This window comes from Phasianus colchicus, chromosome 11, assembly GCF_987193195.1.
Source record: "Phasianus colchicus chromosome 11, bPhaCol1.hap1.1, whole genome shotgun sequence".
Taxonomy (NCBI): domain Eukaryota; kingdom Metazoa; phylum Chordata; class Aves; order Galliformes; family Phasianidae; genus Phasianus; species Phasianus colchicus.
The window spans coordinates 13,717,378-13,735,136 of record NC_143446.1 but is presented as its reverse complement, the minus strand read 5'-3'; the positions used below and the strand labels follow the sequence as shown (position 1 = coordinate 13,735,136).

At 41.6% G+C, this 17,759-nt stretch overlaps 1 protein-coding gene across 1 annotated transcript in view; it reads right to left on the bottom strand.

The window, feature by feature from the left end:
- Window positions 1-17,759, bottom strand: part of PTPRG (protein tyrosine phosphatase receptor type G) — a 378,843-nt gene that overhangs the window by 280,035 nt on the left and 81,049 nt on the right. The window contains exon 2 of the mRNA XM_031606378.2: window positions 13,875-13,979. Within this exon, the coding sequence (XP_031462238.1) occupies window positions 13,875-13,979 (105 nt within the window). The remainder of the gene's footprint in view (window positions 1-13,874; window positions 13,980-17,759) is intronic.

Sequence of the window (17,759 nt, the reverse complement as noted above, 5' to 3'; positions counted from 1 at the left end):
GCACAAGGGCTCTATTTGCTTCCCCCACAAAAGGCAAAGGATGCTGATAAAGGCACAAGGCTTTTCCAGGGACAATAAAAAGAGTGTTTCATTTTTATTTTTTTAAGACTTGAACTATGAAAAACCTCAAGAGTGATTTAATGAAGAGGGATTCTGCAGAGCCTGACAAATGGTTTTTAGATAAAGGTATTAAAATTCCACGATTTGCAAAACACAGATTATTCTAAACTCTCCTGTAGAAGTGAAGGTTAAGTGTTTTGGAGCTTAAAGTTAAAAACAAAAAGCTACAAAAATAGCCCAAAGCTACTGCAGTATTTTATTAAAAAAGCCAAGAGCTCTGAGTGCAAAGACAGCCCTGCCCTGCCTGAGAGCCACCCCGGCTCTTTCCCCTCTCCCAGTGCCAATGCTAACAGGCAGGTACCGTCCCCCCGCCTGCCCTGCAGCTTCAATAAACACCGCAGTGCACAAATGGCAGCTCCTGCTCCAGCTACCTGGGGCCTCACTGATGAGAAATGACGTGAAGCACCTGCTGCCCTGCCTTAATCAGATGGGTGTGCTATCACTTAAAAAGGGATGATGCACATCTACAAACCTCGTTTTCAGTTCTCAGTCTTCCACGCGGCTCGGGACACATAATTGCCTGAGCATCTTCCATGTTCTACACGCGGGGGGGGAGAGGAAAGCTGTTGTATCACAGGAGTGCTACAAAGCAAGGATTTCTTAAACATTCCTTCAATGAAGTCAAAGTTGAACGTAACAAACACACAAGCCAAACTGAGCTCAGTGGGATTTTTCTGGCCCAGACCATACCCGAAGATGTGATGGTTAGAAACAAATGTTTTCCTTATGAAGAAGCACACTGGAAACAGAAGTAATGGATGCACTAGAGATCTTTAAAACAGCATTACTGTGTTCCAGACTAATCAGGCCCATACAATTTGGTAGAAAATTAATCATCTAGGACTGAAGTAATAAAGTCTCCCTTGGATGCTGCATCTCTGCTTGGCACAGACCCAGACATGCACACTATGTCAGATGGCTGAGAAAAAGAACCATGAGAAAGACACAGAAATAGGCATCTTCCCTACCCGGTTGCCTCAGGCATTCTCTCCATCACACCAAACAAGGAGTCGGAATGTCTCCCATCACAACTTTCCTGGATTAAGTACAGGTTCAAGACATCTTCCTGTCCTCTTTCAGTCATACATCAACTCAAAGTTTTGTTATAATAATGTATCAAATTTCTATCACAATTAACTTTATTTGCTCTTAGTTCTCATTCCCAAAAGGCACACTTGATACTAAAATAGACAAGACCAGTCTGAAATAAAACATTAACTCTTATTGACTGAATAATTTTCTCATCGAGAGTGAAATGAAAGCGAACAGCATGAAGTTAAACAGTAATGACTTTTCTGCAAAACTTCTGGTAAATGAATATCGGTGCTGTTAATTGCTATTAATTCCAGCTTAGTTATAATTTGTGGTATGGGCTATCACAGTTCTTTTTCCAAAACCACATCCAACTCAGACACGCTGTTTTCTGTTGATGCCACCCGTGGTGGGGCTGTGGGCACGGAACAGAGGCAGCTGCTGGGCACTGCATGGGGCATGGCTGCATCTCGCAATGGGCACAGCCAGCACAGGGGTGGGCTGCTGAGGAAAAGTGCACTGCTGTCCCACTGTACCTCTTAGCTCCTTCCTGCTCCAGTGAGGATGCCAGAATGTCAGGAAGAAACTGCGCTCAGTTATTCTGCTGGTAACAAAATATTGAGAAACAGAAATTGAAGGGAGTATCTGCCCCTCCTTTTCTTCTTTTCAGGAGCAGGAACAGACACGGGCTAGTCCCAGCACTACATGGTAATATAAAATCAATATAATCACAGTGAACTTTGTCACTTCTTCCTCAGGCGAGCAGGTTTTTCATTTGGGTCTCTTGCAATTTTTCTCCTTGAAAATAAGTTCTTCAGTTTCCAGTCTGCCTTGAAATGAAATAAAGCCATCCTTGGCCCCAGTGCTGCAGGTAAGCAGCTCTCAAGAGATGCAAACTTCCACCCACAGCTCATCCCTTCATTCTAACACAATGATTTCCATTAAATATTTAGGTCTCAAATATTTATTTCTAGTCAATTAAATTAAGCATTACTTATCCTCCAGGGAATTCCTCCTCTCCATCAACAGAGAAGAGAGCACCAAAGTGCATTTCCTATACCACTAATAATGCAGTCACACCTAAGGCTATAAAGAAATCCTTCCAACTAGGTACAAAGGCCTTGGAAGCAAAACATACAAGTCTAGCATAAAGGAAAACATAAAAGAGCCTTTTGCTAACCAACATAAACAAATGACCTTCTCTGCCCCAAGGAGCTTACAGTAACTCTCCAAGAGACAGTAAAACGCAACATGAGATGAGAAAAGACCTCTTCCATGCTGGACTGCAGGACCTGGTGATGTGACCCAGGCTCTCTAGCAATGCCTCAGGAAAGAAGCACTTCCCAGGAGATTGTATCACCAGGCCCGCAATGTAACGTGTGTAGGAGGAGGATTTACAGCTAGCATTTTGTACAGAGGAAATCACCAGCCTTTTTAAATTGTGTTATCGTGTGCACTAATTCATACATCTCTCCTACAGCAAAACCTTTTTATTACAGAATTTCAAAAACCAATACTTGAATTTTAAACTTTAATATGAACTTACATTTTAAAACATTAAATTACCCAGCGAAGCAGACGAGAATGTGAAAAAAGGCCATTTCCTCCATCATTCCATTAAATTTGAAAGTACTTATTTATTTTAATAAGTTGAGATGTCCATATGCCAGGAAATTAACATCAAAGAATGTTAAATATGCCCAGTATCACTTCTTAAAAGCCTGTGGAGTATTATGCATTTTCAAAATTAGCATAACTCAGCAAAAAATACTTTCCCAGTATTTTTATTATACATTCCAATACTACTTTGGGAAAAATACTTAAAATGTTTACTGTGCTCTGCAGGTCAGTTCATACAGAAACACCATGGAATGCAGCACTAAATCCCATCACTAGGTAACGCCACAACCATCTTCCCCCTCCGCTAAAGACAAGCAGATGGTTCTCTAACTGTGCATTCTTCCAATGGCTCCTGCACAGATGACCTTCACTGGCATGAAGGATCAGGGGCACAGGCACAAGTGAAAAGCTTGCATGGGCTTCAGCAGATTCCTCTGAAGAGCTTTACTTCATTTAGCACAACACAGAATAGTCACTAATAATTCGATCACTTGAACCACTGAGACCTTCCTTAGATTTAAGCGCCCACCTGCTGAAATTGCAGGGATCTCCTCATGGAAGCCCAGACCTAACTGGCACAACTCTGAAAAAGCTACTCATGAGAGCTTGCAATTTTGAAGAGAGGCCCATAATGGATTAATAGCCCAGTTTCCTCAGGCTTATGCATCTGAGCCCTCAAAATGAATCTGGGTCTATCAATTGCTATTCCTTCCCCCACCATTTTTGAGCCTGCTGGTTAATTTTCACCAAACTGAAGAGAAGCAGGTGGATCTCGGGGACATGAGACGAGTTGGACCTTATGGTTCTTTCCAACTCAGGACATTGTATGATTCTAAGAGCCAATTCTCCAGCTCACAGTCCTCATCTTGTTACACCCTGCTTCAGCCATTTTTACATTTAACACCAAGACAAAGCTCACACTGTGTATTTCCCATACAAGTTTTAGGGTTGGAATGACTTTTCTGTGTTTACACTGAGAGCAAGGAAGCCCTAAGGGCATCTGGGGAGCTCTTCACAATATAAACAGCATCTGAACTACATATACCAAACAATTCTCTTCAGAAGTTGCATCAAATTCTCTGCAATCTGAACTTCACACATTAAATCTCCTTCCTCAGAGATCAATGTATGACAATACTGTATCACCCAGATAAGTGTCTCAATCTCAAGCCTCCAACAACCAAAATATAAGTTAAAAACACGATCTGAAGTGTTGCAGAAGCTTGCAAGTTAGAATCTATCTGAAAAGTTCAAGTCCCCTCTGGTTAGCAACAGATTAACATCTGGCATGTAAGATGGCTTTCCATACCCCAAAGGGGCAGAAGGCTTCAGCAGCAGCCCAAGACACAGCACCGATCTCTGGAGCAGGATGTAAAACTGTACGTGATCTAAACTCTGCCTGACTTCACTGCCAATATTACTGCAGGGCAAGTCTTATTTCTGTACTTGAGAAACACTCAACAGATGCAAAGCAGAGCACCTAACATTAAATCCCTCATTTTGAGCGCGTCCATCTACTGGTTTGTTGGGGCAGGAGCTCCACACAAGGACTGAGCCCAGTGACATGAACATAACCAAGGGGTCCTGCGTGGTCCTGGTCCAGCACAGCTGGATCAGCAGCATCCAAGTGACGTCTGTCATGTCTGCTCTAGCAGTAGGTTTGTTACAGATGGGTTGGGAAAGGAGGCAGGAAACATTTGTTTCGCTAATTCACACAGGAAAGAAAACAAAACAGTCCATATGTCAGTACTGACCATCTTCAGGCATTCAACTGGGGGACATTTCCTTTGTTAGCTTTCAAGGAAACCTGCACACCAAGACAGTTGAGAAAGTCTCAGAAGTGAGTCAGGAATAAAGAAACCCAGGTGAAACAGCTTCCCCAGAGCTTCCTGGCAGCTAGACAACTTATACATTGTCCTGAATGCTGCAATTACAGCAAGGTAAAAGCAGTACCAGTCAGTTTCAGAGAATTGCAGCTAGCTCCAGTCCTCTGCACAGCCACAGATGGGAGATCCAAGACACAGCACCCAGCACCAGTCTAGTCTTTATAACCACGATCACAACATGATCCTACCCTACAGCTGTACCACTACAGATGTGAACCTGCAAGGCCGTGAGCCTATAGCAGTATGGGGCAAATATGCATCAAGACCACGTTCAGGGATAAATGCACAGAAGGAAGGCTTTACTTCAGCAGTACTGCTCAGGTGCTCAGCAAGATTTGACATTCCTTTTATAATGCAAAGTAACGTGTCTCTTCAATAAATCATTCCAGTGCCAATACTTTTTCCTTGGTTTGGAAGGCTACCGAGATGACCCTTATGAGTCCTGAAGAGAGAGTTAAAAACACTTCCAGAAAAATCATTCAAGTGCTGTTTAAAGATGTAATTTATATGCACATCTCTGCACTCCATTGCAGGATTTCATATTTATTTAATTTGATAGTTAAAAGTGTGCCCATCCAACTCCCTGGGTATATGCAGTCTTTAATAAAAACTTCGTACTTTAAAGTCAAATGTTCAGTGCGTTGAATAGGAAAAGAATGTCTTCTTACTCAAGCCCAAAAGTGTCCTAATCCCAGTGGAAGATCCTGAAAGCACCAAGAGCCAGAATCGTGCTCTGTGGCTGGACTGCCTCCAGGAGGGCCCTGTTCACTGAGGAGCCTCACATCACCCATGCTGCTGACACGGCCTCCCCAGGAAGATGCAATCTCCCAGGCAACCCAGATCTCTTCAATTAGCATTTGATAAGGATGGATGCTTCCTGGAAGAAAAAGCACGAAGCACTGGGATGCTGCTGAACTTCCAATGCTGCTGTACATAGTGTGGAGTGTATCAGAGAAGTTAAACTGCCCTGTCCTTTAGCTCCCACCACATAAGCACATTGACCACAAAGATGTTACAAGCATTAAAACTATCTGCCACTAAACACTCACACTGCAATACACCTAGAACCTATACAGATGAGACTCTTCAACTCTACATTTCTCTAACAGATATGATGCGACATTCAGCCTAGAAGAAAGACAGGTCACCTCTACCCACAAATGGCTGAGCTGTCTAGGAGCTGGGAACTGGCCCTTCATGGGCAAGGGCTGCTTTTTCAAGGGCCATAATGAAAAAAACCTACAAGTCTTAGATGTGTTACAGACTGATATGCATTCTGGGTCAGAGAACAGATGGAGCAACTCCCGAGGCAGAGATACCAAAAGGAAGATTATCTTCTGGAGAGCAAATGGAACGACACAGAACAGCCATCTCAAAAAATCACCTCAAAAAAAGAGAAATAATTCTACAACTATCTAACATGAACTGCAAACAGTTCTAACGTGAACTGCAGTACTGGCTTCGCTCTGCTCTTTCATGCAGAGGCTCCACTTCCATCCTCTGCAGGTAAGATTCTGATTTATGCATTAATTATTTCATGCTTGGACCTTCACAAAAAATGCTTGTGACAACCAGTTTTTCCTTCCTTAAAAAAACAAAAACAAAAACATTCTCACTAGAGTTCTATTCAGAGATTCCCTGCTTGCAGTGTTTTGTTTCTCACTGCAGTATCCTTGCTCCCTGCATATTTTTCCCCATTATTCTTCTCCCATGTGTTCAGTTACTTATTAAACCAAGATTGGAAATTCAATGTATTATTGCCATCATTTGATAATGACAAGGCAACAGCAGACTTCAACCTTATCCAGCACATTTGCTGAGCTTGTATTACAGCTGCTACTCAATTACTACTTTTTTTTTTTTTTGTAGGTTTAAAATATAAGCCTTTCACTTGGTTTTGTCTAAAGAAGAGCTGAAATATTTTATATTCTTTCCTATTTCAATGCCTCAAAATCGGTTAAAATGACACAAGTTTTTGCTGCACTGCAGCACATTTTCAGAATCGTGGAACAGTGCAGTAGTTGTTGTCTTTCCAGAGGTTTTCTACAAATGTCCCACTGTTCGCATTCAATGAAAACACAACAAAAAGCACAGTACATTAAGGAAGTGAGGGGTCCCCCTTCCTCCAGCAAAAGCAGCTCTTTGAGCTTCATCATTTCATCACAGATAGCCAGAGCTGTGTGAAGTAAGAATACTTTGATGCACTACTGAAACAATTGCATCTGAAACCCCAAAGATATCATCTAGCATCTGTTGCAGTTATTTAATACTTTTGTGCTGTGGTAGGCAAAAACTTCAGAAAGAACTGAAGTTGAGGGAACGCCTGGTTCTCTGCACCTCATATTTACGTTTTTCAAAGCTGTCCAGCTGCCAATGGTCTCTCTACTGAAAAGCATTAAAGAAAAAAAAAATTCAGAGCATTCAGAAATCAGGGATTTGCTTTAATGCATTTAAGGCATGAAAAACAATCAACTTTCAGAAAGAACTTTGCCAAGAAAGAAAAAAAGGCAATTTCACCATCACAGTGTCCAACATTTAAAAATTCAGTCAACCATTTCATTACAGACTGGATACCAGGATTGACAATGACAGTACTTGGAATGAACTGTAAGCACTGAGTGCAAGAAAAGGTAGCAAGAAGAGACAGAGAACAGTATTGCTGGTATTCAGTAAAGAAGTTTTATCATGCCTAAGTAGAAACTGAATTGCTATCTTAGGGTTTCTTAGCACATTATACAGAAACTTACAAACACAACAAACGCCAGGGCTATGTTCCCCAGCAATGGATTACTGGAAGCAATGCCAGGCTACACAGACTGCTTATGGCAGGTGGGTTCTCCTATGAGGACTGCTCATGTTAAATACTCAGCATGGCTGTGTTACTGTGAATTCTTTATTTACAGTAGCTTAAGGTTCGGAAGATAAATTCTATTTTCAGGAATAAGAACTTGGAAATTTATTTCTTCATTCTCATAACAAAAAACTATTAAAAGTATTTCACAGTTCAAAACTCTGAAAAGCCAAAGGAAGAATCTAAAGCATTCTCCTCAACATCCTCCTGGTAAATACACACCTGATACAGATACCTCAGACAACTCTATCTTTGGTGCAGTGCAGTGCCCAGCTCAGGGGTGCAAAGACCTGTGACCAAGTGCCATCAGAATACAGACAAAAAAATACTGATGGTATTTTCTGCTTATTGGATAAATCACACAACAGCATACCTCCTTAGCTGTACACATTAAAAAAAATAAATCAAGATTCCTGCTTAGATGGTAACAGTAAATTCTCAAGCTACCGTTTTCCACTTTTGTCTCACAAAGTACAGCATTGCTTTGGGGAACACCTGTTAGATACTCTAATAAGACTGCACATAAAAATGAATGCAGCACAGCTGGCTTCTGCAGGGTTCAGTGAAGGCTACCATTTGTCTCTGATGAATGCAGATAAAATACTCAAAGATTAGTTTACAGATAGGATTAGATATTAATTAATATTTTTCCTGGTTCTGTCAGCTTAGACCCCCTATATGAAGTCAGCTTCAAAGAGCAAACTGCTCATTTCAACCATGCCGCATTTAATGGAGATGAGTATCCTTACAGTGGGGTGATAACCATGTATGCACTATGCCAGAGTTTTGCTCAATACCAAGATTTATTATCCCAAGAGACAGAAAGAGTGAAATACTGACCACAGTGAACAGGCCATTAGTTACCTCTTAGTTCAATAAAGTCTCAATGCTTTCCTTACTATCTGCTGATTATTTCCTGTCCAATTCACATTAGCAGCTTATTTAATGAGAACAATCTAAGCAAAGAGAGAAATTCACACATTTACAAAAGACATCTCCGAGTTACATTTCATCACCATTTGCTATTATTTCAGGAAATAACTTTTACTGATCTTTCCCGTTCTAATGCCAGCAAGTGCTTTTGCTAACACCACTTAGTTCTTATATTCACCACTGGTTGTATTTTAAATAATAGCATCTTAAAGGGCAGCAATAACTGCGTAAGTGTTGTAGGACAAAGTACTCACACACTGATAGTGGCCACTAGCACAACATTGTGGCCACAAATCCTCTTCTTACTGAACATTTTTTCCCCTCTCAAGGTCATCCCTACCCTTATAAAGCCTCTTTTTCTTCTAATACTTTCTACTAATGTTCATGGTGGTTGTGCAGTATCTTGAAGAGAAAAGGATCCAACATTACAGACGGAAAAAACATCAGTAATATAAAGGATAAAAGACAGAAGCATTACAAGTAGTATGAATAATTTCACATTGAAAATGAGAGCCATCAAAAGTACAAAGAGGAAAAATAGATGCCTTGAAAACACCTTAAGATTAAAAAGAACTATGTATTTTCTATAAAAAAATCTTTGCAAAGCCATAGTTAAATAAACAAGCAAAAAGAACACATACACATCCTTGGCTAGTATCTACTTTTTTGTTCTCTAAAAAGTACAAATGGTTTTGATTACTTAGAAGGGAGTATTCCTTGAATGAGTCAGCTTGCAAGACCAGGGCTGAGCAGCAGAACAGACACCAAGAGAGCAGGGTGGCCCAGCCCTGTGCTACAAACACTGGGTATGTCCATTAAACTCCGGTGACAAAAGCACTGTCACCTGCAGCATCCTGCCCCCAGACAGCACAGCCCCCCAGTTCCACGCCCTGTGATCATACATGCTAATGCATCTTCACTTACATCTAACAACTCCAAGAGGAGCCTCCTGATTTGAGTAACAGAGGAAAGAGCGCCGTTTCCCCACTGTTACTTCTGGCTTTATATAACTTCACTGCAGCAACTGTTACATTAATGTTGCATAACAGTTTTTCAGAAAAAAAGACAAGTATTAGAGTAGGTATATTTTTAGAGTGGCTATAGGTAGACCCGTTAGAGCTGCTAACTTAAGATACAAACATCTGACTCAGCATCTCACAACAGAATATCATCCTGAAGTCCTGACCCCCTCGCTAACCATTTTTGGGGGCTACTGCACGGCCAAATAGGGTCTGGTCGGGTCACTGGTAAAGTGTTTTCAGCACTGATAGATGCAACACTTGACAGTTGAGAGTAATCTTCAAAGCCTGAAATATTATGCTCTGTGAAACAGCACACAATGCACAGGGGAGGGCCAGCCAGAAAGCGCTGGATGCGGAACTTCCAGCTGCATGTTTCTGTAGGATTTCTTTTCATGTTTAAGAAATATTTTATAGCTACAAAAACCTTTCTCTACTGACAGGAAGGTACCTGTACTGCTTGCTATCTGTCGCTGTTATGGACATTAGAAAGATGCTGAATTTTGTGGGAGTAAAAGGCTATGCTAAAAGCCATTTCAAACTTGTCTTTCATGCAGCAGTTAGCCTGATGGAAAAAACAACGAGAAGTCCTGAGGACTGCTGTGATGCAGATCCAGGATCCACACCTACTTCTTGCTTTGGCTGTGCCGTGCCCATTTCACATTCCCATTACACTGCAAATAATGTGGTCAGTTGCAATTTAGGAAAGTCTCTGGCAAACCATAAGACACATTCGTGGAATAAATGCTTTGCCAATATACATAAATATATGTGTGCACAGAAGTCTGCCTAGAAATGTAGTTAGCTTTCCTGAAAACTCCTAAAATCTAGGAGATCTCAGTCTCCATTCACTCTTGCAGCTCCTCTTGAGACAAGGTACTGTGCCCTGTTGTCAGTGGTTGCTCACTTCTGAATTTGGTTTAAAGAGCTCCTAGCGCAGACTTAATGAAGTTTCTTCTGAAAGGCCAATTGTATTTCCTTCTGTCTTTTTGACAAAACTCATTTAAAATGGGCCTTTCATTTCATTATCTGCTCTTCATTTTTGTGAGTTTTATTCCTCAGTTGGAGTAAATGTTACAGTTGGAATTGTGCCTGTAAACAAAGGGCTTATTTTACAAGGTTTCTGAATCCTATCTTTTACAATTGGACAGGGAAGATAGAGCTCTGCAGTGCAGGCTCCAAGGCTTTCTGCAGGACACGTGCAGTGTGAGCACAAGGCACAGGAGTTCACAGGGTGAATGTGGGGACATTCAGGCAGGTAAGTGCCTCATACAAATGTTAGACCTGGGGTGTGTCTGACTCCTCAGCAGTGGCTGAAGTTAATTCTCTTTCAGCTACTGTGCCTGAGAAGAATGACATCATAAGCAACACATGGTAAACCCCATAAGTACCTCATGGAACCAGGAAAATTCCCCATTTCTGGAGTATCAAAACAGCTTCTGAGCCACTTTCTCCCCCCCACAAGAGTGTGGAGCAGCAGCAGTGCTCTCAACGTGCTACAGATGAGTTGCTCTATTCGCGTAGGACGGATACATCCTGTGGAAGATAAAGACCTGAGGGCTCTCCGCAGCACGGCTGTGCCCTTTTGCACCCCCCAGGCAGGGAAACCACAACCAGCTGCCTGCTTCCAGACCTCTCCAGTCCCACCTCAAAATTTACTATCAAGCATTTAAGTCTGAAAATATGAAAACTCTGCAAAGGAGGCAGGCGCAGCCATAAACGTAAAGGGGCCTCAGTGGCTATAAATCAGTAGAGCTCAAATGAAATCAATATAAAGCCACGGTTCAGCCTGACACAGAACCAGCAGAGATGTGGGCTTACTGGTCAACACTGAGCTCTGCCTGTGGTCGTATACCAACAGCAAGCAGAAGCTGTCCTGGTCTTATTTACTCTAGTTGGCAAATTCCCTTAGAAGGGACTTAAATTCAGCAGCATACAGGCCAGCAGAGCTTTTTTCTCTGCCCATAACTGCCAGGGCTGGAGCCAGCAGTTGTTGTACAGCTAGCTGGAAGAGCACAGGCCTGAGCATGTGAGGACAAGAAAGGGGAACAGCCTACCGGTTAACATCTATAGAAGAGCTTGGAAGCCACTGACACAGACTAATTGCTTACTGCAGAGTAAATTTCCCACTCCATGAGCTCATTTGATATAAACTTCCCAGTTATGTCCAAAACCCTTCCTGCAGGACTGATGTTAGTACATAAACTGCTTAGCCAAGCCCTGTTCAGGATTCTGGGAAACACTCTGAGGAACCAGGATGCAAGAGAAAGGAATAGACAACTTGAGCATCCTCTTCAATGTGCCTGACTAGAAAAAAAACATCTGCCTGACATTTGGGCTCTGCCGCCCACCGTTTATTCCCACCAGCATTCCTTCTGAAATAACTGTGTCTTCCCCATTTCTCTACCTGCCTTTTTCTTCCCAAATGCAACCCTGTGAATGTTGCCTTCAGCACAACATTCACCTTTGGCACACGCGTATGCCAGCCTGCTCTCATGCAGCTCAATGGGATAGAGCTGCTCCTCCCTGCAGCACGGGCTTCAAAGGGGCTCAGGAGGCCACCAGACCTCCAGCCACTTCCATCACGGCCTTGTTCTGATGTAGGTTGCACAGAACCCACACAGCCAGGTCACGCTGTACCTACACTGTTAGCTTATGCTTGTATTTCACATCATGAAAGCTTCAACAAGAACTCACGCTCTGCAACTGGAATAGCTGGTGCCAAACCACTTGCCCCCTGGAATGACATTTTAAGTTACTCAGATCAAATGGCAGCATGACTAAGCATACTGAGAAAATATTGTATCTTCACCTGGTTTCTTGAAAGCACTGGTAAATACATCATTTCCACCTTTTTTATCTCCTAGTTTACTCCTTTTGTCAGCAATAGTGACAAAAAAAGGTTCTAATTAGACAGAGCTAACCAGGTGGAATGGCACACTATTGATGATCAAGAAGTCAGTTAAGCTACTTCTCTAAAAACAGGTTGGCTATTTTTCTTATGGAAGCAGGAGATTTATCAATAGACAAAAGGATGCAAAATCCAACGGGAAGGGTATAATTACACATCAGGACTATACACTTTATTATGACACAAATCTAGAAGGATTAGTGGGTGGTAAAAGCTCTTCTGGAGGGGTGAACAAATGATGTTACTCATAAAGGAAGAACTACACCAGTACAAAAATAGAATTAGGAAGACCATTGTATGCATAAATGAGATTTTGTTACTTTTGGTGGGAAGGACTTATTTTTTTTGTTTTGGTAGATTTGTTTCTGTGGGAGTATTTTTATGTTTTTTTGTTTGTTTTTAAGGTAAAAGACGGGTTAAAAAGTCTAGTAACTCAAATAAAGAGTTATGACATATATGACAACTGATTAATTCCAATATTTTTGTTTCTCTCAAACATTTTGATTCAACTACCAACAATGAAGATTCCAAATACAACTTTCAGCAATAGAAACAAAATAAACCTGCCAAGCAGCACTTAACTTACAATATTTAATTGCAAGACAACACATAAGAAAGCCCATTCATTTCAACACAAAAGTTATCTTCCACTGTTTGGAGGCTTAAAACCTAAATGAGTTGCTTTAAGCTGAAGCACAGAATTAACTCTTAAAATATTTGTGCATTTGGTGATAACCTCAAAGTTCTAAACAAAAAGCAAAGCTTGTCCTACATTACTAAAATGCATAGAAATATTTTACTTGTATGACCTCGTTCACAAGCGAAGCAGCTTATATTCAGGATCTGATAAATAAAATACAACATCTGGTATTTTGTGTATTAATGAAAAAATGTTGTAACTTTACCTATAATCATTCACTTCCAATGAAATTTCATGGTCTGCATAAAAGCACAGAATTGGCAGTTCCTTAATGTTTCGTAAGAGCTCTTGTAAGAGCAACAGGACAAATAATGCAATGCCTCCTACATCTGACTTCTCAGCATCACACACCCTGATGCATTACTGCACTGACAGTTCTCATTGATAACACACATGCAGATAATTAACTGTAAAATTTCCAGTGTCTTGTCACCTGGATGTATCAACCTAACCCTCACAGTTTTCCTACAAGATTCATAGCAAGCAAACTGTAATCTTGGAAAGACACTGTTTAGACAGAAAGTAAAGTTCGTGAGAGTATGCCACTGCAGGGCTATGTTAAGAGACTTAAAACAGGACACATAGAAGGAGCAGAGTTTTAAGTGAAAAACTCTGCAGGTAACTGACAGAAACACAGGAAAGGAATGGATTACTGTAGAGGAAGTCACAAGGAGGTCAGCAAAAAATACACTGTAAATTAAGGCACAGAAATCCTGTTTCTGAGCATAGTAGTAACAAAAAGCAAAGAAGTTTTAGTTTTAGAAATATTTCATGTTTCACTGCTCTGAAGAATTCAACTCACCCGAGTATGCCCAGTAAGGATCCCCCGAAGCCTTTCGCCTCCGTATCTGCACAGAACTACCATGTCTGTTTTCATGCAGGGAGCCAACATAACTTTCGGTCAGAGCTGGGAAGAGAAAAGTAGGAATCATTAGGAAAGTGGTCTTTACTCCCTGGAGTTTACACTGCAAAGCTTAAATCTTTGCTGAGCAGGAACTACAAAGTTGGCACTGCTTAAAGAAAATTAGCAGGTGTGCTCCTCAGCCATGGAAGCCCAATGCTCAAAGATGATTCAGAGAAGGTAGAACTCACCCATGCCTTTATTCTTATCTGGCACGTGCCAATCTAACTTCAGTACTATCCATAAGGATATTCTGATATACACAAATAAACGTAAAGCATGATGCGACTCATTTTCCTCTGACCTCAAGATGGCCATTTGGAAAACAAGCTACCAAACTAATAACTGTAAACCTACACAGAAATGACCAAGATCCCTGAAAGACTATAAATGCAAAAGCACGTTATCCTTGCTATCACGACTTTATTTTAAATCATTTAGAACAGCCTCATTCAGGAAGGAACAAACCTCTACATACAGCCTGCAGACCTGAGCCCACAGCACATGGGGTAACAGCCTGAACACGAGCAGGGCTCCAGAAACATCGCCTCACAGGATTCACCCAAGCAAAGCAGACACGCAGTGCTGCCTTCCAGCCAGAGCAACGCTGCGTGTGTCAGATGAATATCCAGCATGCAACACCAACGCCTTCTGACATGAAAGGGAGAGGCCAGCAAAGAAGGAATCCTTGTAAAACTTCACAAGCTAGGAGGAATTAAATTTAGCAACCAAAACATAAAAAACGCATCCTACACTGAAACCCAGGGTTTTTCTTTTAGACTCCAAAATAATTTTTCTTGTAAAGAAAATACATAACTTTCACAAGGAAGTGCTTTTCTGTTTGTTTGTTTGTTTATTTGGGGGGTGGTGGTAAGGAGGGTTTGCATGCAAATTTTGTTCAGTATTTCTGTACATCTCACTGAACCCAATGGGAGATGTGACTACACAAATGTCAATAACAAGTCCATGATAAATTCAACCTTTCTCCAACATCACAGCTGAAAATTCCCGTGCTCAAATAAACACACCACCAAATAAACCCTTACCTTTCCATACACAGAACGTGAGGAACAGGTACACACCACATGACTCAATGGCAATTTAAGTCCAACTGATCTCAGACCACTTATTTGATCAGAAACTAATTGAATTATTGAAAATAAGACTTTAGAAAACCGCCCAAAGCATCTCTACCCACGTACAGTCACCGAGCTCCAGATTCCCTTCTGCTCCCAGGCCAACTACAGCTGGTAGCAGATCTTTACCAAATGTCAAGCACTGAGATCTCCAGAACTTTACAGAAAGCTTCTGGTTGATACACCCTTTGGTGCCACAGCAGCAGAGAACAAACTGCAGCCAATACTCTATAGACAACCTGCAATCTGCAGCAAGGGTCATGGATTGCTGCAGGTTTTGGAATGCTGAAATGGTAGGAAAAGCCATGCAATCCCAGGAAAGGCACTGCAGGTTTGATCTCATCAATTTCTCCCCTTGTGCGAACAAAGGCACTAATTGTGCAATTTATTATGAGCCTCTGATTTGAACGAGTTTTCCAAATTTCTTGGCAACTTTCCAAACGCTAATTCACTCCAGGCTGAACTAGAAACACTGGAACATACGCTATGAGGGTTTGTAGGCAGCTCTACACCACATACCTTATTTTCTCTTCTCATTTACCCCAATATGCCTACCTGGTTGGGAGGCAACAGACATTTGCATCAACTAGAAGGAACAGATGAGAGATACAGAGACCCAAACTGTTTTGGCAAAAAAACCCACAAAACAACCACAACAAACAAGCGAAGACCAGAGACCATGAACAGCTAAGGAACGGAACACAGAACTAACCCAGGAGGGTGGCTGGAAAGGCTATCAGAAAAACTAGCCCCATTACTCAAAAAGAGAAAAACCTTGCATCCTGGGGAAAATATCTTAAGTCTCTCCTTACTACCAGAAAAGAGAAGCAACTCTTTTCTGAGCATCCTCTATACAGAGGGAGCACGTAACTGTGGGTTCATTCCCCAACCCTCCCACACGAGCTATGATTCCTGCAGGTAGGAGGAAGATATCACCCTGCCACCTCCAAGGAGGAAACTGCTCCTGTGGCTCTGTCTTGGTGAGCCCTGCTGTGTGCTTTTCCACCAAAAGAAAGGAACTCATTCAAATCATCTGTATGTGTTGAAAGGAGAAAGGCTCAGAGTCAGTGCAAAACATCCAAAACTGTGAAGCCCTTTGTAATCCTGGTTTGCACTGTCAAAGAGCCACACGTCAACTAAGGAACAGCTATGAATCGTACTGTTGATCTGCAGTATTTTTTCTGTGCAGAAAATTAAATTATGCAAATCCAGGCTTTCATGAATGCCTTACTTCTATGTGAAATTGAACATTTGCTTTAGTCAGCATTATATTTATACAATTAAAAACCTGGTATTCTAGTAAACATATGCATTTTCAGTTTTCTGCATGTACACAATAGATTTGTACATTTATCTATATTCATAAATAGTGAAGGGTCACAACAAGGATGTCACAAAGCAAAAGGACTGCTCAAGTACTTGTCAAGAGAACTGTAGAAGAGAACTTGCTGGTTTTGCTGCTGAACATCTTCTGCAGGACTGAACACAAAACAAACTGGATCACACTGTTCTAAATAAAGCCCTGCAACGAAGTTAGGCAGCCCAACGTTAATGACAACAGTCTCCTTACAGACGTGCAGTAATTCAGCAGCCATTAGCCATGTAGAAAAGATACAGGTCAACTGGATAACTGCAGAAACTCTAGGAAAAGGATGAGAGGTCAAGATCCCCGGCCATGCAGTGAATTGGGATGATAATGGTCTGTCTTTGACATAGAAAACATAACATCTCCTTCCCAGCTCCTCAGCCTGCCTGCAGTACAGTCACGTATTCTGCACAGGGCCACGTGAATGAGAAGAAAACACTGCAGGAACAAGCAGCTATTGTTGGCAATATCTCACCCTGATAAGGCCATCAGGAAAAGACAGGCTCAATCTTGAGGGGCTTTTGTTGCTTGCTGTCAGCTGGGGTCAGGGGACTGGGAGGTGTGAGGTATAGGACAGAGCATGCGGGGGATTTTCAGATTCACCTTTTGTGAAAAAACTGAAAATACATTTGCCTGAACCCAAACTCACCCTTCATTTCTACCTTAAACAGATAAAAGTTTGGAAGAGAAGCATCACATTTTTTAAAAAAGAAAAAAGCTTCTCTACATATAAGACAGATTTTACTCTTTTCCAGGTTTCAGGGGGCACCAGGAATGGGCCTTTTGATCAAGGCAACCCAATGACACCAGCGAAAAGGTAACAGGCATCCAAGCATTACTGAATTTGCCTCTTCCACCGGAAAAAAAAACATCCAGCTAAAGGTTTTACTCCAGTCATTAGAGTACATGCATTCATTTTTGTGCATCATTCAAATTCTACCCTTTCGGAAGTTACACATGGAAATAATTGACAAACTCAACCGATATCTTTTGCTTGTATAATATGAGAACAAGTACTAGAAAAAGTACTTAAGAGTTAAGTTATTAACGCTCCTCACTGCAGGTTTCCACGAGACTTTCTCAGCTGGGAGACAGTTAACAGCTCAGGAACAGAGCAGCCAAGTGATTTCCTGCTCCACTCCCACAGAACTGGAGACTGGAGAACAGCCAGCAATTAGATGGGCTGGTCCAGCACGGAGCAAACACAAGGAGTCTCTGATCTTCTGGGAACCCTGCAAAAGTGGGGAAGTGGAAATCGGGACGATAGGAGGGGAGGAACATGCT